Source organism: Pleurodeles waltl, chromosome 7 (genome assembly GCF_031143425.1).
Source record: "Pleurodeles waltl isolate 20211129_DDA chromosome 7, aPleWal1.hap1.20221129, whole genome shotgun sequence".
Classification (NCBI taxonomy): Eukaryota; Metazoa; Chordata; class Amphibia; order Caudata; family Salamandridae; genus Pleurodeles; species Pleurodeles waltl.
In genome coordinates this window covers 196,864,031-196,889,935 of record NC_090446.1, presented here as the reverse complement: position 1 = coordinate 196,889,935, position 25,905 = coordinate 196,864,031, and the positions used below count along the sequence as shown (strand labels likewise).

General features: G+C 42.9%; 1 protein-coding gene across 1 annotated transcript in view; it reads right to left on the bottom strand.

Moving 5' to 3' along the window:
* JPH2 (junctophilin 2) overlaps positions 1-25,905 on the bottom strand; it is a 322,011-nt gene that overhangs the window by 24,414 nt on the left and 271,692 nt on the right. The window contains exon 3 of the mRNA XM_069243569.1: positions 1,482-1,600. Coding sequence (XP_069099670.1) covers positions 1,482-1,600 — 119 coding nt within the window. The remainder of the gene's footprint in view (positions 1-1,481; positions 1,601-25,905) is intronic.

Below are 25,905 nucleotides of genomic sequence, written 5' to 3'. Positions count from 1 at the left end.
TACAAGAGTTCAGAGAAAACTAATTCCTCCAAATAATCAAAATGAGTACAGAAGTGGGTACTGTAAACAGTGTTTATTCTATGAAGAGAGTTTACTCTGTACCACATTGTTTGCAGAAAGTAAACTCTCATGAGAAATATACCACAGAGTATTACAAAGTTTCTACTGAGAACACTCTTCGCTCTATGTCCATAAAAAAGTACCTGCAATGTGAAGATGCTAAAGGTCAAACTACACATAGTCTTCATGCTGAAGTGAAAGCTTTACATGCAGCCCAACATTTGAAGGTAAAACATGCACATGTACATTAGTTAGTACCTGGTACACACAGTCTTCTATGTTATGTTGAAATTGACATAGTATGATGATTTTATTTCAAACCTCTAGACTACTTACAATATTTAGGGGCATATTTATTGGACTGGTGGCACACGGCAGTGCATTAAGTCACCTTGTTGCGCTGCCCTGCATCACAGGGAAAGGGCAGGAAAGCACCGTATTTATGAAATACAGTGCATTCCTGTACTTTCCCATGTGCCTGTGCACAATTTGCTGCCTACTGCCAAAGCAGCCACCCTTGTATCATGGTGCAAAAGTGTCTCATTGCATGCAGGATTGTGTATGTGCAGGAGGGGCACCTTCCCTTTCTGTACAAAAACAATCCTGAGAGGAGTTTTTCTCTTTCTATGTGTGCTGCAAAATGTATTTCATACTCTGGGGAATGGGTACGTGTGGTTATTTGAAGTTGGAGTTGAGCTCAAAGAGTACAAAAGTGAAGTATTAAGAAAGGGATAGAACTGAGAATAGAGGAGAATGAAGAAGAATCATAATTGGAGAGGAGAGGATAGGGACTAGAGAACAGGGATGACAGACGAATAGACAAGAGTAGAGAAGGAACAAGAGTGGAGAAATTAGAAAATGATTAACAATTGGAATGGAGAAAATAGAAGATTGGATAAAGTGAAGGAATGGGAAAGTGAGTGAATGAGGATGAGCAAGAGTGAATAAAGGGTAATATTGTAAAAACAGAAAAGTGCAGAAAGGGGTGAGTGGATAAAGGGGTGTATCAAGAATGAGGGTGAGTGCAGGATAGGAAGAATGGAGTGAGTAAAGAAAGAAAAAGAGTCAAAAAGGAAACAGAAGAAAATGGGAAAGTAGGATGTAGTTTGAAATGTTCAAAATAAAAATGTTGCTCCTCCATAGTTTCAAATGCCATAACTTTTTTTCATAAGCAAGTCTTCAAATTCCTTGAATTCCTTGGGAAAAAAGTATTGCAAAATAAACATCATTACAGTTCATAGCTATATCAAGACACAGAAAATGGTCATGCTCCAGGGGATCTGTAACATTTTCTCAAGTACATTTTGTTTATTTTTGCTGATCTTCTTTCATGTGTGTATTGTTTAAAGAAAAAAGAAAACATGTAAGTGAAGATATGCACATGAAAGGTCGTAATTCAGAGATAAAAGCTCTTTAGGTACCTGGTTGGTAAAAGTCTGGAGACAGATCTCTTGCCATTGTCCTGGCAATACTTGACTCATTGTTAGCTGCTACTGCTGCCTGCTCTGCTCCATCACCCTTGGCTTTTGCATGGGCGGTACTGTGGAAAGAAAATATTCATTGTTACAGTACTAAAACTACATAATTTGAAAATTCAGTTTGCAAACATGAAGTTCCCATTACGAAATATGTGGATGATGTTACATACTTGATAACATTACATTTTTTATAGTACCTTTTCAAGTGTGCAAATCCATTTCTGGACCCTATCCCTGCTGATTGCCAATAACACAGGCAATATGTAGGCATACATTTTAGAAACAAGTGAATCTGAAAAAGTACCCTTTTCCTTGTTTGTCTCACATGTGAAATGTTACTGAATGCAAAGAGTTTCCGTTCCCCACACATCAGAAAATATCAGGCGTTTGGAACAATTTTTCCTCCTATCTGATCCACATACTTTATTTTGGCCTCTGTTTAGAAGTGCAATTAAGAATAAAAGTGATTAAATGTTTGGAAATAACCACAAAGAACATTAGACCATATGTACAAAAATCAATAATTGAGATTTTCTAAATGGCAAGTCATACGGAATTGCAATTAGGAAATCACAATTCCTAACGTAAGAAAACTTAAACCTTTTGCAAATCGACCTACTTCATGAATATTAATGAAGTAGGTTGCAGTTTTTATACCATCAGGAATGATATCTATCATTCCGAAAGTGGCCTGTTGGGGTCTGCAGACCACCATGCTTATGGTTGCTTTTTCATAAAGTAATCTTTTTTTGTTTTAAATCCAGCCCAATTTCTTTAAAGGAAAATAGAAGGTGCTGAAAAAAAAGAAAAAACATCTTTTAAGTTTCAATTTTAAAAGAAGGTATTTGCCCATGGGACCACTGCCTGCTCTTAAAAAATGTTTTTGTTTCCTTTCTCAAAGAGGAAGTGGTTCCTTAGGGACCTTTTCCCATTTGTGAATGGTTATCACTACCTTTTATTAGTCAGTAAAAAATAAATTTTGCAACTGTAACTCGGTCGCAAACATTAATATATGCCACTGAGATTTGGCAGTTAAAAGGGATGTCCTAAACACTCCCCTTCCAAATACCAAATCTCGAATTCAAAGTTTGATTCTGTAACAAGTTACCAAATCACAATTTTGCATTTGTACATCAAAAAAATGTTTACTGCGGTCAAACTTGTGAGCCAATTCTGTTTGGGCCTATTTTCAATCACACAATAGTTTGTGCATATGGCACATTGTTTGAAAAATGTCCCTTTTGACATTTTTCTCTGATATTACCATGGAAAAGTGTTAACCACTTACAGTGGCTGACATCCCTCCTCCTTTCTAGATCATCAACATCACATAAAGGTTCAATGAGCATAAAGATTCATAGATTCAAGATAGATATGAATCAGTATCTTGTACATCTCTGATGCCACACTATATAGTCAAGGGTAAACCTAGTCAACATCAGTACCGGGGATAGTGTGAGTGAAGATTTCAGTACTTAGGGATGAAAGTCTGGACATGTTGGACATCTATCTTCCTAAAGATTTTGTTTATCATTTGCTGATCGTTAAATTTTGTCCATTAATATGCATCAATTACAATATGCAAACAAACTGTTGCCATTAAAATGCAACTTCCTATTCTCGACTCCAAACGAGCCTAATAACGATAAAGTCAATTGATCATTTTCCTTTATTCTTTCTTAAAATAATTTAACACCTCTGAGCATGGGAATTAAAAATATAATACAAACCATTGAAAATGCGTCATGTAATAATTCATTAATATCTATAATCATAGAGGCCCACTGACATTTTGGGAAGGAAACATCCCCAGTGACATCTTTATGTGACTGTATTCAAACTCACTGAAGTTACTTAGTTACTTCTAGATGCCAGTATTCTTGACCTTGACAAAGTGACAGACTTGTGCAACGCTCTCTGGTCACTTGGATGGTGGTATGGTAGGAGATGTTGCTTGAAAAGGTAACTATCTGGTTGTCCATAGTCTTCTTTAATTCTGCACACCTATCATGAAACGTTGACTATCTCTTATGTTAACATCTCTCAACAATTCTCACAGTAATAACTTCTAGAAGGAATCACAGTGTAAGATGAACTGACACCTACCAGGGCAACAATTTCCACTTCTCTTATGGTCACTAAATTAGAGGAGGAACACCAGTTTTGATGTGATTGGTGGAGTTTTCACAAAGGGCGGAATTTAATTTGAATTAAACAAGCAGCCATCTCTGTAATTACCCTTGTTAACCTTTCACAATCAGCTAAGCCATCCTCCAGCACATTTCTCGCAGCACATGAACTGGACCATTAAGCATCACCTATAATAAATAAGTAATTTAAAACCCCACACCTAGTTAGATAAAAAGAATAAAAATATATTGATCAAAAATATGGAACATTGGTTGCACTTACCTTACTTTTGCAGAAACAAAACAAAAAAACAGTCCATGCAAAACAGTAGAAACTCAAAATCTATTGTAATCTAATGGTGTGTGGTTGGCCATGAATTAGGTGTCCTCTGAGGTCAGCCAGCAGCACAGCAAAGTCAGATGTATTCTAGTAGTACAACCTGGTCAAGTTTTATAGAGTATTGGAAGGTAGGCATCTGTTGATGATGATCAGAATCCCAGGTCTGAGAAAGCTTTGCAGTTTATGCCAGTCAGAGGGTTATGGAGGCAGAAATCTTCTGTGAGGCACGGCTAGAATCTGTCACTATTCCTATGTTCCAATATTCCCTAAAACCATAGTCTAGTTTTAGGGAAGGAATGGAACACAAGAATCCATTTAGTCTGACTATTAATGGAGTGAGGTAGGGATGATTTGCTTTTCTTTCTATTTTCAGGCTTACCTTTCTGGGTTTTCTTTTGTTTTACTTTTTCTTTCTTGTTTTCCCTCATTTCTCTTCCACTTTTTAATTTTCTTTCTGTTCTTTCCCTTACTTCTTTTTAGTTTTCTTCACTATCTTCTTTTTGATTGCTTTTGCTTTCTTCTTTTTCTTGTGCAAACAATAAACTGGACATTTCTTTTGTGAGAACAATAAATTGAAAGCTTTGGTTAGAAAGTAAAGACAGTGCGAGAAGAAGTGGAAATTGTGATAGGTATTTACTGTTTGACCTCATAGAACAAGTATTACTAATAATTCCTTATTTAAAGCTTGGTGATGATTGTAGGATTATATTCCATATACTGTTTATCTCATATTTTGTTAGTTATTTATATCCGTTCTTGCGTTATTACCATCATTTAGAAAAAGAGTTTTCCTTGAAATGCATGTTGGTTGTGGTTGTATGAAAACATTCTAACCTTCCTAAAAGCAACCCCGCTTTAACTACATCAAAAGCAGAATGTTTGAACAATAGTCTTATCTAACAATCATTCCTTCAGTTTTGTTTTAGCTTTAAAAGATGATCCTCACGTCTGGTAACGTCTTAGGGCCTCATTTACAACAAACTGGAGCATTGATCATGATGCAGCAGTTTACTTGCGCTGCCCTGCGCTCCCCTAACAACACCATGGTATCACTGTATTTACAATACAGCCCACCATGGCGCTTTTTATCACAGCTGGGTTAGAATTTCTGACGCGGTTGTGACGCAGCAATTGTGGTGCTTTGCTGGACTAGCGTCAAAACTTTTGACTCTAGTCCAACAAAGCTCGAGGAGGCCCATTTAAAACAGCCTAGCACCACTTTAACGCCTGCCCTTGATCAGGTGTTAAAAAATGATGCCAGAATGACGCAGTGAAATCTTGTAGATTTCACTGCACCATTCCTGCAGATATCCTAGCGAGGGAACGCCTCCCTTGCATACATTAGACCTGGGGTAGGTATAATGTGGCATAAGGGTTTACAAACTGGTGCAATGGTAGCATTGCACCAGTTTGTAAATATGGCATGGGGTGGGGGGACTGTTCTGCACCGCTATGGCATAAACAAAATGATGCTACAGCGGTGCAAGGGGCTGGTAAATGATCCCCTTAGCCTTATATATCTCCCTGACTACACCAACATTTTCAGACAATTTATTGCTCGTCCTTGTATGCTGTAAAACGCCATTTATTGCTATTACCATTCCTATGATACAATTTATTGATGGAGAATGCAAACATGCATCTATTACCTCTTTTTAAGAAGTAAAGTCAAGGAACTGAACAGTGGCGGCCCGTCCTTTAGGGTGGAGGGGCCACGCCCCCCCCCCCACATTTTGCCCCTCATGAAGAGTGTCTGTCAGGCTGAAAAAAGTTCAGCCTGATAGACACTCTCCATGTTCAGCTCAGGCAGCCAGGAGCAGAAATGCGCGATTTGCGCAGACTCCTGGCTGCCTGAGCTGAACTTTGCTGGGCTGAGAAAGTCACAGCTCCTATGGGCGTGACCTTCTCGGCTCAGCAAAGGTGCCTCAAGGCCCTCCCCTGGGTGACGAGGAAAGCGTCACAAATTGACACTTTTCCTGGGCGCTTCAGTTTAAGCCCTGAAGTACCCAGGGTGAGTGTCAATCAGTGACACTTCGTCACAGAGTGGGGTAGGGTCAGCAGTCTCACTTACCCAATCCCACTCTGTGACGAGGCCGGACTGCAGCCTTCCCTCATTGGCTGACCTGAGGTCAGCCAATGAGGGAAGGCAGAAGTCCCAACCCTCCTGGGACCTGGAGGCTGAAGGTAAGTGTGTGTGTGTGTGTGATGTTTTAAATTGAATGTTTGGTGCGCGTGTGCATGTTTGAGTGTTATGAGTGTTATTAATGGATGTGCGTGCGTGTGAAAAAATGAGTGTGTGCGATCTTTCAAAATGAATGTTTGGTGCGTGCATGCATGTTTGAATGGTATGAGTGTTGTTACTGGATGTGCGTGCGTGTCTATGTGTGAAAGAATGAGTGTGTGTGTGTGTGTCCCACCCGGCCCCCTCCCTCCATCCTAAAGCTGCCGGCCGCCACTGGAACTGAAGTACAATACATTCGAATAGGTAAGCACTACTCATGTGCTTTACAATCCTACAGATTTTGCAGTCAATCAAAGCAGATCGTTTTGCGGTGGCTGTGGTTTAGAGAAGTTGTGTCCTAGCAGGTCGGGGTCCTGGCTGCAGCAGGAAGTGTACCATGCCCACGTGGTGATGTGGGAGTAGAGTGGCTTCCAGCGCTCTTTGTGCCCATGGTCTCTGCTTTCCAATCCATGACTGGTGATTTTCTTGTTTGTTTTTCTGCACCTGATAAAATAGGTTCAAGTATTCTTGAAACCGGTAACTTCAGTTGCATTAATGTTTGATCACGGAGAATCAGCTGTGGTGGTATTCAGCAGCTACAGCTCCGGCCCTCTATAAAAAATGCCTATCTTGGTCCGAGAAGAGAAACAGTAGTTGACCACGACGTAGGTCACATGATAAGGCAGAAGGGATAAGAAATATGCATTCCTCCTATATATTCATGGAGAACTGAAGGAAGCATATCTGCCTTAACAGCATCTGAAGATGCTATTTTAGCCACCTTTAGTTTTCTTCATTTAATCCTGAAAGTGAATACTTAACACCCATAGTATTATAATTTATTACGGCATAGGGCTCTTTAACTAAGTTGATAATCACAAATCACTCATTTTAAATGTCAGAGTCAGGAAAACGTGGCTCAAGCCCAACTGGTGTATCTTAAAAGGAGTCTCAGAGCATTCATCAAATCGACAAGAGATGCCTTTCATTAAAGATTCGTGATTAGTTACATCAAAGCTTTACATGGCTGTAATCACAGTAGTACGTTTACGTGTATATACAGAGTTATGATTTATTTTATTACTTAGTTAACCTCTTTTACAACCATTACCTTGTACAAACGCATAAGGATAATTTCCGTTTTATCATACTTCGGGTACAACTTACAGTATCTTGTTTCTCATATAGATACATCAGTGGATCCGAGATATTTGTGCATATGTGGTAATGACAGGCCATATTATCTGGCAATGGAGTATATCATGCAACCCCTCTTCCCACCCCTCATCCGTCTGTCTACTCTTTTTACTTGCTGACTTCTGGTTTATAGGTGTAGATAAATATATATTTGTAAAGTCCCTCTGTCTTGCAGTGCTTCCGGTCCAGAGCCCATACATCTCATGGTCTTTTTATGTCTGGTTGTAGGTTAGTGTATGTTTTAGCATTCATATTATATGAAGCTACACCATGTAGCCATTGCACGTCCGGCTGGATTGGGACGTTCCTCTACCATCATCATTTGCCGCTTTGTTAGTGTTAGAAATATATTCTTTAGTTGGCAGTCAGGTTACACCCTGTCCAAGCAAGGACCCTCACACTAGTCAGGGCAAAGGAGAAATACACCTGGTTTACCCCCACTCACCCCCTTGGTAGCATGGCACGAGCAGGCAGGCTTAACTCAGAAACAATGTGTAAAGTATTTTTACAAAGACACACAGTAATACAGGTGAAAACACTACAAAATGGACACCACACCGGTTTAGAGATAGGTAATATTTATCTCAATCAACCAAGACCAAAATGACAAAAATCCAACATACACAAATCAATATATGAATAATAAGAATCTTGCTCTATAGAAAACAATGGAAACATTGATTTTCCACAAAGTACCTGGTTTGCATCAAAAATAAAGCCGCACAGGCGAGTGTGTGTCAGAAAAGTCAACAATGCTGCAATCCCTTACTCGCAAGTGAGGCAGTGTGTCATTTCTTCTCCGGTCAGGTCGGCAATGCATTGTTTTTCTCACTTGCAAGAGAGCGATGCGTCGATTTCTGGATGGGTGTAGGAGGCTGGCCTGGCTTGTAGTGGGTACCAGAGGTATTTACACCTTGTGCCAGGTCCAGTTATCCCTTATTAGTGTAGAAGAGGTGTTTCTAGCAGCTTAGGCTGATAGAAGGTAGCTATGGCAAAGCAGCTTAGGCTGAACTAGGAGACATGTAAACCTCCTACTATACCACTGGTGTCATATGCACAATATCATAAGAGAACACAATACACAGATATACTAAAAATAAAGGTACTTTATTTTTATGACAATATGCCAAAAGTATCTCAGTTAGTACCCTCAGTATGAGGATGACAAATATACACAAGAAATATGTATACAATAGCAAAAGTATGCAGTAATAGCAAAAGGAAGTAATGCAAGCAGTGTAAAGTTACAATAGATTGCAATAGGAGCACATAGGTATAGGGGCAACACAAACCATATACTCCAAAAGTGGAATGCGAACCACAAATGGACCCCAAACCTATGTGAGCTTGTAGAGGGTCGCTGGGACTGTAAGAAAACAGTGAGGGTTAAAAAAATAGCCCACCCCAAGACCCTGTAAGGTAGGTGTAAAGTGCACCTACAACCCCCAGAGAGCACAGAAGTCGTGATATGGGGATTCTGCAAGGAAGACCATCACCAGCAAAGCAACAACAGTGGATTTCCAGACCTGAGTACCTGTGAGACAAGGGAACCAAGTCCAAGAGTCGCGACAGTGTCGAGAGTGGGCAGGAGCCCAGGAAATGCCAGCTGAGGGTGCAAGGAAGCTGCCACTGGATGGAAGAAGCTTGGTGTTTTGCAAGAACGAAGAGGACTAGGAACTTCCCCTTTGGAGGATGGATGTCCCACGTTGTGAAGAAGCAGAGGTGTTCCCACGCAGAAAGACTGCAAACAAGCCTTGCTAGCTGCAAGGGTCACGGTTAGGGTTTTTGGATGCTGCTGTGGCCCAGGAGGGACCAGGATGTCGCCACTTGGATGAGAAGACAGAGGAGACGCCCAGCAAGTCAGGGAGCCCTCACAGAAGCAGGCAGCACCCGCAGAAGTACCAGATCAGGCACTTAGAAGAGGGGTGAACCGGAGTCCACCCGAAGTCAGAAAAGGGAGTCCCACGATGCCGGAGGACAACTCAGAAGGTTGTGCACTGCAGGTTAGAGTGTCGGGGACCCAGGCTTGGCTGTGCACAAAGGAAATCCTGGAAGAGTGCACAGGAGCCGGAGCAGCTGCAAATCATGCGGTACCCAGCAATGCAGTCTAGCGTGGGGAGGCAAGAACTAACTTCCACCAAACTTGGACTGAAGAGTCACTGGACTTTGGGAGTCACTTGAATAGAGTTTCTGAGTTCCATGGACCACGCTCGTCGTGCTGAGAGGGGACCCAGAGGACCGGTGATGCAGTCTTTTGTTGCCTGCGGTTCCAGGGGGAAGATTCCGTCGACCCACGGGAGATTTCTTCAGAGCTCCTGGTGCAAGAAGGAGGCAGGCTACCCCCAGACCATGCACCACCAAAAAACAGGCGAGAAAGCCAGCAGGATGAAGCGATACAAGGTTGCAGTAGTCGTCTTTGCTACTTTGTTGCGGTTTTGCAGGCGTCCTGAGCAGTCAGCGGTCGATCCTTTGGCAGAAGGTGAAGAGGGAGATGCAGAGGAACTCTGATGAGCTCTTGCATTCGGTATCTGGAGAATTTCCCAAAGCAGAGACCCTAAATAGCCAGAAAAGAAGGTTTGGCTACCTAGGAAGGAGGATAGGCTAGTAAGAAAGGTAAGAGCCTATCAGAAGGAGTCTCTGACGTCACCTGATGGCACTGGCCACTCAGAGCAGTCCAGTGTGCCAGCAACACCTCTGTTTCCAAGATGGCAGAGGTCTGGGGCACAGTGGAGGAGCTCTGGGCACCTCCGCTGGGAGGTGCAGGTCAGGGGAGTGGTCACTCCCCTTTCCTTTGTCCAGTTTCACACCAGAGCAGGGCTGGGGGATCCCTGAACCGGTGTACACTGGCTTATGCAGAGATGGGCACCATCTGTGCCCATCAAAGCATTTCCAGAGGCTGGGGGAGGCTACTGCTTCCCAGCCCTGACACCTTTTCCAAAGGGGGAGGGTGTAACACCCTCTCTCTGAGGAAGTCCTTTGTTCTGCCTTCCTGAGCCAGGCCTGGATGGACCCCAGGAGGGCAGAAACCTGTCTGAAGGGTTGGCAGCAGCAGCAGCTGCAGTGAAACCCCGGGAAAGGCAGTTTGGCAGTACCCGGGTTCTGTGCTAGAGACCCGGGGGATCATGGAATTGTCTCCCCAATGCCAGAATGGCATTGGGGTGACAATTCCATGATCTTAGACATGTTACATGGCCATGTTCGGAGTTACCATTGTGACGCTATACATAGGTAGTGACCTATGTATAGTGCACGCGTGAAATGGTGTCCCCGCACTCACAAAGTCCGGGGAATTTGCCCTGAACAATGTGGGGGCACCTTTGCTAGTGCCAGGGTGCCACACACTAAGTAACTTTGCACCCAACCTTCACCAGGTGAAGGTTAGACATATAGGTGACTTATAAGTTACTTAAGTGCAGTGGTAAATGGCTGTGAAATAACGTGGACGTTATTTCACTCAGGCTTCACTGGCAGGCCTGTGTAAGAATAGTCAGATCTCCCTATGGGTGGCAAAAGAAATGCTGCAGCCCATAGGTACCCTGGGTACCTCAGTACCATATACTAGGAAATTATAAGGGTGTTCCAGTATGCCAATGTGAATTGGTGAAATTGGTCACTAGCCTGTTAGTGACAATTTGTAAAGCAGAGAGAGCATAACCACTGAGGTTCTGGTTAGCAGAGCCTCAGTGAGACAGTTAGGCATCACACAGGGAACGTATACATATAGACCACAAACTTATGAGCACTGGGGTCCTGGCTAGCAGGGTCCCAGTGACACATAACAAACATACTGAAAACATAGGGATTTCACTATGAGCACTGGGCCCTGGCTAGCAGGATCCCAGTGAGACAGTGAAAACACCCTGACATATACTCACAAACAGGCCAAAAGTGGGGGGAACAAGGCTAGAAAGAGGCTACTTTCTCACAATGGGGAACCTCGGATCCATGCGGGTTCACAGTGACTTTAATGCCCATGGACGATGCGTGAGAAATTCGGTCACACAGTGTTAGAAAATCACTCTGCATGGGGTTTGCGTCGTTATCTGCAGCCGCAAGTGGGTGTTGCATCATTTCTCCAGCCGTGATGCATCGATCTCCCAGCCGCGATGCAGGTGGAACATTGATTTTTGCTGCAAAGCGGGTGGCACGTTGTTTTTCAGCCGCGTTGCAGGTGGTGCATCGAAAATTTCCACACACAGTGTTCTGTGCGTGGACTTCAGTCCTTGTTCTGCCAACTTCACCTCTCAAGGGCCCAGAGACTGGAGAGGCTACCATTTGTCAGGGCAGGAGTCTCAGTAGAGAGTCCAGGTGCTGGCAAAGGAAGTCTTGATGAGGCAAGCTCAGTTCAAGCCCTTGGAGATTCTTCTCAAGCAGGAATGCACAACTAAGTCCAGTCTTTGTCCCCTTTCACAGGCAGAAGCAGCAACTGCAGGATAGCCCAACAAAGGACAGTCACAAGCAGGGGCAACATTTCTCCTCAGCTCTTCAGCACTTCTCCTTGGCAGAGGTTCCTCTTGATTCCAGAAGTGATCTAAAAGTCTGGGGTTTTTGGTCCACTACTTATACCCCTTTCTGCCTTTAAAGTAGGCAACTCTAGTGCACTTTACTAGGGACTTACTAGCAAATCAAATGTGCCAATCATGGAAAATCCAATCACCCATACAATTTACACAGAGAGCATATGCTCTTTAGCACTGGTTAGCAGTGGTAAAGTGCCTAGAGTGCTAAAGCCAACAAAAACTGGTCAGAAACAATAGGAGGAAGGAGGCAAAAAGATTGGGGATGACCCTGCAAAAAGGGTCAGATCCAACAGATTGTTAGAAATGGCACTCTCTGCTGGATTGCGACCTTCCTCTACCCTCATCAACATTTGCTGCTTTGTTAGTGTTAGAAATGGGTTCTTTGGTTGGCAGTCAGGTTACCCCCTGTCCAAGCAAGGACCCTCACTCTAATCAGGGTAAAGGAGAATCACCCTCAGCTACCTCCTGCTCACCCCCTTGGTAGCTTGGCACGAGCAGGCAGGCTTAACTTCAGGGTTTAGGTGTAAAGTATTTGTACCAACACACACAGTAACTCAGTGAAAACACTACAAAATGACACAACACAGGTTTAGAAAAATAGTTAATATTTAATCTAAATAAGCAAGACCAAATACAATAAAAGAATCCACAATATACAGTTAGAAATATAAATTTAGCACTTAAAAGTAAGAAAACAGTGATCTGAGGTGAAAACACTGCAATTTGGTAAACCACGGCTTCGTAACGAAGTCGTTCACAGAGTCGGTCGACTCCAGGTACAGAACCTTTAGAACAAGTAGAAAGCAAGCTGGTGCATGGAGTCAGGGAGAGCGGCTTTGCTGGATTTGATGCGGCGTCCGTTCCGGTGCCACGGGGTAGGAAGAGTGCGGCGTTGCGCAGCGGCGTCAGGTCCTCGCTACAGCACGGTGGAAGTGAGCGGCGTCTGATGCGAAGTCGGTCCCTTGATTCCAGCAGATGTGAGACCGGCAGAGTTACGATGCTTTGGTGCAACCTCACGGGGTCGTGATGATATCACGGGGCCGCAGGCGCCGCAATGCATCAGAACGTTACCAAAGTTGGACTTACGAAACTCCGATGTCAGTGAAGTCAGACGGGACCAGTAGTTGCAGCGATGCAAGGCCTACAGTGTTGTTGGGCTTCTACGAAGTCCACGGCCTCGAGGCATGTGGCGTTGCGGCTCTGGGGTAGCAGCGTCAGTTCACAGGGTCGTCAGATTCACTCTTCAGCAAGGTTCACAGCCTTGGGGCAAGCGGCATCGCTGTTCCGGGCAGCAGCATCCTTTGCAAAGTTGCACGGAGTTGTCTGGTGTCGGCAGACTGGTTTTTCATCAGGTTTTCACTTTCAGGGTTCCAGGAACTGGAATGGCACCCTCCGACAAGCTAGAGTCCACAGCAAGTAGACTCAGGTCTGCTTGGTGAAGCCTTTGCGGTTCCTGAGGCTTCAAAACAGGAGGCAAGCTCTACTCCAAGCCCTTGGAGTCACTTCTCAAGCAGGAATGCAACAAAGTCCAGTCTCTGTTCCCTTGCACAGGCAGAAGCAGCAACTGCAGGAAAGCTGAAAAAGCACAGTCACAGGCAGGGCAGCACTTCTCCTCGGCTCCTCTCCAGGCAGTGGTTCCTCTTGAATCCTTGAAGTAATCTAATTTTCAGGTTTTTGGGTACTCTTCTTATAACCATTTTGGCCTTTGAAGAAGGCCTACTTCAAAGGAAAGTCTCTCTTGTTTGTGAGATCCTGCCTTGCCCAGGCCCCAGACACACACCCGGGGGTCGGAGACTGCATTGTGTGAAGGCAGGCACAGCCCTTTCAGGTGTAAGTGACCACTCCTCCCCTCCCTCCTAGCACGGATGGCTCATCAGGATATGCAGGCTACACCCCAGCTTCATTTGTGTCACTGAGAGGTGCAAACAGCCCAACTGTCAAACTGACCCAGACAGGGAATCCACAAACAGGCAGAGTCACAGAATGGTTTAAGCAAGAAAATGCCTACTTTCTAAAAGTGGCATTTTCAAACACAAAATCTCAAAACCAACTTTACTAAAAGATGTATTTTTAAATTGTGAGTTCAGAGACCCCAAACTCCATGTCTATCTGCTCCCAAAGGGAATCTACGCTTTAATCATATTTAAAGGCAGCCCCCATGTTAACCTATGAGAGAGATAGGCCTTGCAACAGTGAAAACCGAATTTGGCCTTATTTCACTGTCAGGACATATAAAGCACATTAGTATAAGTCCTAACTTAAACATACACTGCACCCTGCCCATGGGGCTACCTATGGCCTACCTTAGGGGTTTATTAAATGTAAGAAAAGGGGAGGTTTAGGCCTGGCAAGTGGGTACACTTGCCTACTCGACCTGGCAGTTTAAAACTGCACACACAGACACTGCAAAGGCAGGTCTGAGCCATGTTTACAGTGCTACTCATGTGGGTGGCACAACCAGTGCTGCAGGCCCACTAGTAGCATTTGCTTTACATGCCCTGGGCAGTTTTAGTGCACTGTAATAGGGACTTACCAGTAAATCAAATATGCCAATCATGGAAATCCAACTACACGTACGTTTTACATAGGAGCACTTGCACTTTAGCACTTGATAGCAGTGGTAAAGTGCCCAGAGTAACAAAAGCAGCAAAATCAGAGTCCAGCACACAGCAACAACCTGGGAAACAGAGGCAAAAAGTTAGGGGAGACCACACCAAGGATGCTAAGTCTAACACAGATAGTAATGGCCGAATAGCTGTGAGCCTCCTCACTAGTTTGGGAATATCTGCTACTTACCCGAGTAGGGCCAGCAGTGGAAGAACATGGAACATTATGTTCCAAAGTCTGTGATATACCTTTCTAGCATCTAGATGTAGGTAGCATAGTAAGTGTGGGGAAGTGCTTTTAAGAAATGAAAATGTGTATTTTTACAATGTCTCTAATTTCTAAACTCAACAGATTGGAGACCTCCATGTTATGGTGTATGACAGAAATATATGTGAATAGCACAAATGCATGTGAATACATTTTGAAACACCAAGAAAACTTAAACATAAGCTTACAAGTTATATGAGTTGGGCAAGCAATGGTACATCTAAACAATCTACACCTTCAGATATTAAAACATCTCCCTTGAGTTAGACCCATTTTTTAAGGTATATATGCAAATGACTGGTGATGGAGGAAAATCGTTCAGGCACGAAGGATCGAAGGAGAAGACTACATAGCTCAAAGAACCATAAAAGGAGATAGAATATACTACTTTTATTCTGTGAAACAAGAAGGTTTACAGAGTTGAACTGCAATAATGTGCAGTAGTAGAACTGCAATGGGTGTGTAAATGGTGAAAAGATAACCAAGTTGACACATATGTTTGCATACGGTTCACAATGGAACATGTTATTGTTCATCAATTTCTGATAGATGGCACTACACACATAATCGATATGGAGTTACGGTCTAGATGTATCAAAGTTAAAAGTAGAACTGGCAACAGGACAAGATGGCAACTTATGCACCTTAAGACCCTTGAATAGCTTAGGGGCTAAATTAGAGCACCAGCCATTACTTTGTTTAATCAGTTGTTAGTGGTGAGATGGTACATTTCCAGGGAACAAATGAAATTCAGGAGGGCTGGCAGAATTGTTAAGAATTCAAAGTCTATTCTTGGTTGTGGAAAATTCAGTGGCAAGATTAAAGAAATAGATCTTGTTTTACTTTTTTTTAATGCAAAATTAAACACTTTAGGAAGATAATCAAGAAGATTTTTCTGGCTGTTCGGCTCAAAGGTTAAATAACAATCACACAAATCATATATCATAATAGAATTTCAGTCTTAAGCAATGAAAGTTGCTTTTGACTTACAAGTTTGGTCCAGACTTAAGGCCCCATTTATTGTCTGGCGGTCCAAGGACAGCCAGACTTCCGGTGACTGTCCTACCACTGCACACCATGCGGTCAGACCACTTCATTATGACCCTGGCGATCAGACAGCCAGGGGACCACCATCTCCACCAGGAACAACGGCAGTTGGACTCATGGTCAGTCACGGTGGCGCTGAACTCAGCACCACCATGCTGACCACAACTCCAGTTTCCACCAGCCTTTCCATGGTGGTGACCCAGCCAATGCCCAAGGTATGTATCATGCAGGGGCACTGCAGGGGCCTCCCGGCCCAGCAAACAGTGTGCATTCCGAGGGTGCTGTAGTGCTATTTACGGGAGCTGAGATCAACATCGTAGCACTGTTCCTGCCGGTCTGACTGGCGGGAACGTCCCAATACGATGTTCCCAACAGTCAGCCCGGCAGGAACATCTTAATACGACCTGGGGGGGGCAGCTGATATGACGGCCCAACTCCTCCACGTGAGTTGGGTGGTTGGAGTTTTCCGATCACCAAACTCATAATGAGGGCCTTAGACAGTGTAAAGATTGTCCTTTATAACAGTCGTAGGGTGTGTTTTCTTGCAGTAGTCTCAAAACAGTCTTAATCTAGAGAAAAAATTGCTTTCAATCAGGGACACTGAACAAACTTTCTAAGTAAATGTGGAGATGCAAATAGGTAACCATTCAAGGGAAAGCTTTCACTGTGCAAACACCTCTCACTTATAAATGACAGTACAAGATATGACTTGACATTTTGAACCATGATTTTCACATTTCAGTATTGTTTGGTATAATGGTAAAGTCTCATCTGTGCTTTACATCTCCAATGATATTAATAAAGATCTGTTGTATAGTTGTTGTAGTGTGCAACATCACAAGAATGGTGTTCAAGGGGATTTCCCATGACATAAAATTCAGAGCACTGTTGATAAGTATGTACAATTAAACTGTTGCAAAATTCACAATTGTTATACTGTGAGAAATTGGGTTGTTGGTTGACTGGGGTGTGAGCCCTGGTCAAGCAGCAACCACAATCCTTATCAGGGTAAGGCACAAGCAAAACCCCCAAAAAACCTTTGGTAGCTTGGCATGGATCAGTCAGGCTTAACTTAGTGCTAATGTGTAAAGCATTTGTGCAACATTTCAAACAGTAAAACAGTGCAAACAAGAAACAAAAAGAATCCCACACCAGGTTACAAAACTAGAGTACAATTTAATAAATGAAACAAGACTAAAACAAAAAAAATAAAAATATGTAAAACCAGAGATATATTTTTTAAAGAATTTGGTGAAATAGCACCAAAAAGCACAAATCCCCAACTCAGGATTTCTGGTTGTGCTAGACCGGGTCAAAGCCACACTTTCAGCATAGGATGGAGCATAGGTTGGATTCGGTTACCAGGTTATGCCCAGTGAAGTTTACCTTCTCAAGTTTGTGCCAAGTGTCCCATTCACCTTGAAGGGAGCTGGGGGAGCGTGGGAGGTTGTTGGGGAAGCAACAGCCTGCATCTTGGGTTTATGGTGCTGGAGCTTCGCGTTGGCAGTCCCCGTGGGCAGTTGATGTCACAGTATGAAGAATCAGATTGCCGGAGCTTTGCTCTGATTTGCGGTGCAAGTGACACAGTATAAATAGGCCTGTTTGTAGGTTTTCAGGAACTCACTGTATCTGGGTCCAGGTGCCCTTAATGGCTCTAAGGCTCAAATCAGGAGCCCAGCAGACTAGCTCATGGAGCCTCTCTGGTGTCCTGGGTTTAAGATGAAGCCAGTTCTCCTCCAGAGGCAAGAGGACAGCAGTCAGCAGGTCAGCACAGCAGCACAGCAGCACAGAAGTTCCTTCAGAGCATAAGTCTAGCAGAGTGGCATTCTTTCAGCAGCAGTCCTTCTTCCTGGCAGAGTAACCACAGGTCCAGGAATGTACTGAAGAGTGGTGTCTGAGGTCTGGTAGTTTTGCACAGTTGTGGCTTTAATGTGGGGAGAAGCTTCTAGAGGCATATCTTTGAAGTGCACTGATGATGTGCCTTTGTGGCCTTGGCTCCAGACTAACTACAGGGGTATGCACTCCTTTGTGTGGAAACACAACACAGCCTATTCAAATGTAAGTAGGGCTGGGACCATCTCCTCCCACCCATCCTGCCAGTGACCTTCACATCTGAGCTTCCCAATGAGTGGGGCTCTCTAGAAGGAATACAAAAAACGCCCAAAGATCAGCTACACCCAGTCAAGTGACCCAGGGATAGGTTGCAGGCACCAAATGGCCAAGGCAAGAAAATGCCAATTTTCTAGAAGTGGCATTTTCAGAATTGCAACTTAAAATCAGACTTCACCATAAGTTAGGATTTTAAATTGTGATCCCAAAGACACCAAACATGAACTAGTTACTTTTTCCCATTTAGAAATTACATTTATAAAATTAAATAAGGTGACTCCAATGTTATCCTATGGGAGAGGTAGGCCTTGCAGTAGTAAAAACAAATTTAAGAGTTTTTCATTACCAGGACATGTAAAACTTAAAGGTACATGTCCTACTTTTTAAATATATTGCACAACTGCCCTCAGAGCTGTCCAGGGGCTTCCCTAGCGGTGACATATGCATTAAAAGGAAGGTATGAGCCCAGCAAAAGGTTTATTTTGCCAGGTGAAAATGGAAGTTTAAAAGCTGCACACGGAAGCTGGATTGGCAAGCCTGGGGCATGTTTAAAGGGCTAATTAAGTGGGTGGCACAATCACTGTTGCAAACCACTTAGTAGCATTTAATTTACAGGCCTTGGGCACATGCAGTGCACCTTACTAGGGACTTATAAGTAAAGTGGGTATAAGCCAATCAGCATGCTTTAAGAAGAGAGCACAAGCTATTTACCATTGGTTAGCAGTGGGAAGGTGTGCAGACTCCTAAGGACAACAAAAGTGAATTCAGCAAAATATAGGAGGAAGGCAAAACGTCTGTGGATGACCCTGCAGAAAGGGCCAAGTCCAACATATACTTGGTGAAATTGCTGTACTCCATAAGACTGCATCTGTTGTTAAACTTTCCTGAAAAAAGAGCTTCTTCAAGATAGATATCCTGCACAAGAATCTGCTAACTAAAAGTAAAAAAAAACTGTTTTGATTGCAGAGTCCTGAAAGTTTGTAGAATGTAACACCTCACTACATTTTTCCTGAATTACAAGTGCATTCTTAAATGGGCAATATACTTAACTATGCTTACCTGCAGTAACTGCCCAATGATATTTGGTGCTTGAAGGAAAATAAGCAATTTGCATTTAGAGCGCTCATCATCAACTAAACAAGAGGATATTTTTGGGCCTGTTCCTGTTATGTGGCTGCATTACTTTGCCAGGCGTGTCTAACAGCTGGAAATGTGTTATGTGCAGGTTAGGCGCGCGGTGCTGCGTGCCGAACCCGAACTGTCTCGAAGGAGCGGGCGGTCGCGTCGGTGGGCACGAGCGGGGCTTGTGGACGGTTGGAAGGAGGAGAAGCTGCCCAGCAGACACGACAGCGGCGCTCTTCGTGGTTATTTATTTAGAATAAAAGTAAATATAACACGCTTACCTCGGCATCACCAGCATTGATTACAAGAGCCCATTTGTGGCGACGAACTGGTTTCTTCCTACATGTTTGATGAGAGGACATTGATACAATATTCCTTTGCCTTGTCTTCGTGCGGAGCGTCCTCCACATCATTTTACTGAAGAAAACAGGTGTATGCTGGGCATTTCCTTGTGGAGGTTTGTGGATCAGCAGTTGTGTTGGGGATATAGAACGTGTATTTACTTGTACTGTGAATGGCCTTTTCAGGCGCCATCTTGGAAGTACTTCTTGCATGAATCTTTATGGAAATATATCACCAGTAGAGTTTTATTGTTACATTGTTCACAGCACATTGACTTTGATTGCCACGTCTGGTCTTAAGTAATGCAGTCAGTCAATCCTCCACCACCGTTTTTGGAAACTCCTGGTGCTCCTCCCATTCCATGGAGACAGTGGTTTGATGGCTTTGAAACCTACCTGGGTGCCATAGGAGTCTCTCGTTTTTGCCCTCAGAGAATTTTTTTTTTTGCTTTTACATTCATTGGGGTATGAAGTGAGAGAAATTTTCAAACACTTACCTGACCTACCGCAAATTGATGAAGAAGAACTAGATGAATATTTGATGACTACCAAAAAGTTGTCCACAAGATTTGATGTTTTACTTAGTCTAGTAGTTTCGCAGCACAAATTCTTCAAGCGTCAGCAATTTCAAAGCGAGGATGTTGATGCATATGTCAGTGCTCTAAGACAACTGGCTTCCAAGTGTGAATTTCGGGATTTTCAAGACCAACTCATAAGGGACCAGTTCATTGGTCATTGATCGAATAAACATATTCAGCAGAAATTACTCACCTTGGGAAATCCAACGTTGGATGAAGCTATCAAAGTAGCCAAGAGCGTGGAGCTACCCAGATCTCTTTGATGGAACTCTCTTCTAGCTCTGCTGTGAAGGACTCGGATCCTCTTCATGTCAGTGTTGTTACAAAAAGGGGCGTGGCAAAGAATGCTGACATGAAGAAAAGTGACAATCCTTTTTTTAGGTCTTCGAATATTTGTTTTAGATGTGGAAACATGCCTCATTTCAAAGATGGCAAGCCTTGTCCGGCAAAGAACGTTATGTGTAGAAAATGTGGTAAAGTTGGTCACTTTGCTAGAGTCTGTCAATCCACTAGTAATAAGCAAGCTAATGTAACGTGCGTAGTGGAGGATGAGGAAGAAAATAGAGAAGAATCTTTTGTAAAAGCCTTCCAAGACATGATTGTTGTGGTCACAGATAAAGTATTAGGGGTAATGGAACAAAACCAATGCATAGATCCCATGGTGGATATCTGGGTTGGGGATAAATTGCTTTGTTTGTTGGTGGACTCTGGTGCACGCATTACTATGATTTCATCAGATCTGTTCCATAATACTTGGGGTGACAGAAAGTTATTCACTCCCAATAGGTCACCGGTCTCTTATGAAGGCAGGAAAATTGAGTTAGAAGGTTACGTAGAAGACAGTTTAGTGTTCAAGGGTCGGAGGATTTTTGGTAAAATCTATGTGGCATACAAGGGTTTGAACATTTTGGGGTGGTACCATCAGGGTTTGTTTGGTATGGTGCTGAAACCTGGAACTAAAGAGCAAGTTTTGGTGGTGGAGAGCACAGATTCCAAGACACCGTTTGAAGATGATTTTCCTGGTATTTTTGCCCAGGGTTTGGGAAGATTACAGGTTTCAAGCATAGAATAACGGTTAAGGATAGGGCCATTCCTGTTAGACATAAAGTCAGGTCAGTGCCGTTTAGTTTAAGAGAAGATCTTAAATCTGAATTGAACAAGCTTCAACAGAATGGTGTAATTGAGCCAATTGAGTCCAGTTTGTGGCTTTCTCCTTTGGTGGTTGCCCGTAAACGTAATGGAGACCTGCGTTTATGTGTGGACCTCAGGAGTCTCAATAAGGAAATATGGGTAGACTTGTATCCTTTACCCAAGATCAGTGACCTACTTGAAGGGCTCAGGGGCTCAGTACGGTTTTCAAAGATTGATCTGGCATCTGCATATCACCAGGTTGAATTGGATGAGGATTTGCGCCATTACACCGCTTTCAATTCACCCTTTGGCACTTTCCAGTTTTGCAGGATGTCATTCAGGTTGGCTTCTGCTGCGTCAGAATTCCAACGCATCATGCAGAAACTTTTGGGGGAAATTTATGGTATTCTAATCTTTCAGGATGATGTGTTGATTCACACAATGGGTTTAGAAGATCACAATGAGAAAATTAGATCAGTGTTTAAGATTTTTCAGTCCTTTGGCGTCTGTGTAAAGAAGGAAAAATTTGAGTTTTATTTTAAAAAAATAAAAATTTTGGGCCATTGTGTGTCTGGGGAAGGTATTACACCTCGTCCTGGGTTAGTAAAGGCGATTGTAGATTCTCCTAACCCTAAAGATAAAGATGAGTTACGATCTTTGGTTGCCATGTGTGACTACTACTCAAAGTTCATTTCCAACTATGCTAGCAAGATGAAAGTTTTGTCCAATATATGCTCAAAAGCAAAGTTCCGTTTAAATGGGACAGTGAGTGTCAAACCATTTTCGAAAGGGTGAAGCAAAAGTTGGTGGATGCCAGACCACTGAGTCCTTATGACCCCAGCCAATTGTGTACCATTACGGTTGATGCTAGTAGGTATGGGTTGGGGGCTGTGTTGTCGCAAGGTCTGGGAAAAGAGGAGAAAGTTATTAGTTATGCTTCTAGAGTCTTACGTGATCCTGAACTGAATTATTCGGTGATTGAAAAAGAGTTGCTAGCATGCTATTGGGCTAGCGAGAAATTTAGGAGTTATGTGTGGGGCAGAAAATATGTCATTCAAACAGATCAGAAACCGTCGGTTTACATTTTAAATGGTGATGAAATTAACTATACGACACCTCGTATCGCACGCCTCACCACAAAATTGTTGCAGTATGACTTTCAGGTCAAGTATATTCCGGGGAAAGATAATTTCACAGCAGATTTTCTATCTTGTCTACCTATAAATGAAGACAGTAATCTTGATTTGGAGGATGATGTGGAAGATTGTTTTATAGCTGCAATTGATGCTGATGAGTTTAAGGTGTGCACGGAGACTGTGTGGAGGAAGGCTGAAAGCAGTGATGAGGTGCTGTCCATTGTTAAGCAGCATATAATCAATGGCTGGCCTAAAGAAATAAATTTTAATCCCGAAGTTCAGCCATATGTCAAGGTGGGCGATGAATTGTCAATTGAAAATGGGATCATTTTGAGGAATGATAAATGTGTTCCCCCGTGTGAGATTCGTACAAGGTTGGTGGATCATGCTCATGAGGGTCATCTTGGTGCCACTATGACTAAGAGACGTATTAGAGCACATTATTGGTGGCCTTCTATGGACAAGGATGTGGAAAGAGTGGTTGGTGGATGTGTGGTGTGTAATGGTGCAGAAAAAGGGTTGAAGATTGTAAAATCTCCATTACAACCCATATCGTTACCAGACAAGGCTTGGGTCAAAGTTGGGGTCGATATGGTTGGACCTTTCAATTTCCTTCCCAGCCAGATGCGTTATGCTTTTGTTCTAATGGACTATTTCAGTAAGTGGCCAGAAGTGTGGTTTTTTGCAATGCCTACTGCTGGTAGTGCGATTCAGTTTCTCAAAGAGATTTTTTTGGAGGGAAAGGTTTTCCAGAATCCTTGATTTCGGATAATGGTGTACAGTTTGTGGGTAATGACATGGAAACGTTTCTGAGAGTATCTGGTGTGAAACATTTGAAAAGTTCTCTATACCATCCTCAAACAAATGGTTTAGTAGAGAGAATGAATAGGGTGGTTGTGGAGTGTATCAATTGGGCTAAAGCAAGTAAGCTGGATGTGGAAGAAGCAGTGAATTCTATGTTGTGGTTCTATCGTACCACTCCACATTCTGTGACAAAAATATCTCCTTTTGAACTGCTCAAAGGAAGACGTAGCACCTCAAGAATGTTTCCAGCGTGGTTAGCCAAAGTTGTTTCTGGTAAAATTCCTGATTCTGTGAACAAGGACTGGGTGTTGGGTGAAGTAAAAAAAAATCAAGAAAAGGTAAAAGCTAGGTATGACCTGAAGAATTCTACAAAAAAACTCTCATTTCAACCTGGAGATCTGGTGCGCGTCAAGTTACAGACATTTGTGAGGAAAGGGGAAGCCTGCTATGGCTGTCCTGTGAGGGTGAAGAAAGTATGTGGTAATGCCATAATGGTTGAGGGGGGTCAATGGTGGAATATGGGGAAGGTTGTTAAGGTTAGGGATGTCGGTCACCGTGGAGTGGAAGGAAGTGGCTTCTCTGGGTCAGAGGGCATTCATCAGGAACGCAAGGTGTCAGACAACCATTTGTTAGAACCCGACACCTTGAGGAGATATGTCCGTGAGAAACGGGTACCGATCAAACTCAGGGAATATCATAGTGCTTAGCAAGAATGTTTTTATTTTTTGTCATCTCATGGACACACTGATGTGTTTGTTAAATGTTATGTAATGCATAAGTGATCCAATGCTCTTATGTATTTTGTTCTTCTCTATGTAAGTTGTTTTTTGTTTAAAAAGAAGATAATATGTTATGTGCAGGTTTGGCGCGCGGTGCTGCGTGCCGAACCCGAACTGTCTCGAGGAGCGGGCGGTCGTGTCTGCGGGCACGAGCAGGGCTTGTGGGCGGCTGGAAGGAGGACAAGCTGCCCAGAAGACGTGACAGCGGCGCTCTTCGTGGTTATTTATTTAGAATAAAAGTAAATATAACACTCTTACCTCGGCGTCACCAGCATTGATTACAACAAAATGCTATGCCTACTTTGCAAGGCATTTTCCTTTAAAACTGACTGTACAAAAGGGAATCACTCGTTAAAAAATTGGAGTTGACCGGATTGCTCCATAGTTACTAGATGTGCTCATCGCATGTTGTGATGAATAAACCCTTAAATCACTCAATGAAGGGGCGAATATCATTTGAGCCATATGTTGTGCACTCTTGGCACAATGTATTAAAGAGCCCATAGTTAGGCCATATTGAGCAGGAGTGTTATAGTCAGATAAACCTAGAACAGAACCTTGTATCTTGTATACCTAGTTGGTATTTCACACTATTTGGCTATTTATTATACAGTATTCATCTACAAGGCACTGAAAGAGAAAAACGCATGTATTTGAGAAATTCTGCAATAATTACATAGATTATACTAAAGGTTAAATAAACACTAATCATGTTTTATCCCACATCTCTATTCTTTAGGGTACAGCAGACGTTCATCACTTCACACAGCTACCTTTGTGGGTTAGTTGAGTAGAGATCATGTTGGTAAAATACACCTTGCTGCTTTGCGTATTTTCACCTTGCTAGGCCTGAGTAGTCATTGAAAAGACAGTACTACTGTTTAGTGTTTGATGATCACTATTTCTTTTTGTGTGAGTGGTCATGAACCATTCATGTATCTCTCCTTTTGAGAACTTAGGAGGTTATTCAGAGGTGAGACTGTCCTGAAAGCTTTAGAAAGGAAACATAAATGGAGCATAACTCATTTGGCAGCAAGGTTGAACACTAAGGATTGTCTTTTTTATAGGGAAATGTGAATAAAATATTGATGCCTTTCTTCAGGCTTTCTATGGTCTTGTAGGAATTCAGCATTCAACCTGATATGAAGGTGCTTGAAGAAGAGGTTAGAAACCTCTAAGTGTGATCACAGCTTGTTTTCCTAGTTTCAATTTTATTTCTGAAAAAGGGGAGGCGTTCTGACCGCAATAATCCATGTGGGGCACACTCAGTCATTTTTGTCATGGGATGGGAGTTTGAGAGCCGGAGACAGTTGTTTCTACAAGAGTGATTGCCACACACACACCCACACACTGACATATCTATGATTATATGGACCGGCCATTGACCGTAATGACGTGTGTAGTTGCAATTCTAACTTACTTTACTATTCTAACTCACACACAATGTATGACACCTAATGCAAACTCACTGTCTTTAAGGAAATTTATATGTGTACTATTATGTTGGTTATAGGTGCCTCCCACACCACGGGTCAACACATTAGGGACAATTATAGACAGTTTGAGGGCACCTGCTGCCCTTTACCAATGAGTGTGTTGTCCTCATTTAGGTAAGTCCAAAATACTTGTGCAATCATGGAACAGATCAGTCTAGGCAACGTGTAGTGCCCGAAAGAACGTCGCACCAATTATATAATAATAAAATATACTTATTATTCCGTTTTACTCCCTTCTTTCTAACTCAGGACACAAAATGTTGCTGCTTGAAAACCTAGCCTGTAATTCTGGCCCTACGTCTTTCCTTTTGTCTTCAAGTAACATGATTTTCAGTTAGTAACTGGCAATTTATTTTCTACCATGTGAAGAAATTCCAGATGTAATGTTTGCTCTTTCAGTTTCGGGACCTATGCTAGAGTGGACGATTGTGCAGCTTGAGCAGTCCTCACAGATGTCCTGGGTTGTGTTAGGTCACATAATACCGCTGCCAAGGCTTCAACCGCCCCCCTCAGACCCTCCCTTCTCCATAAACCGAGCAGCTG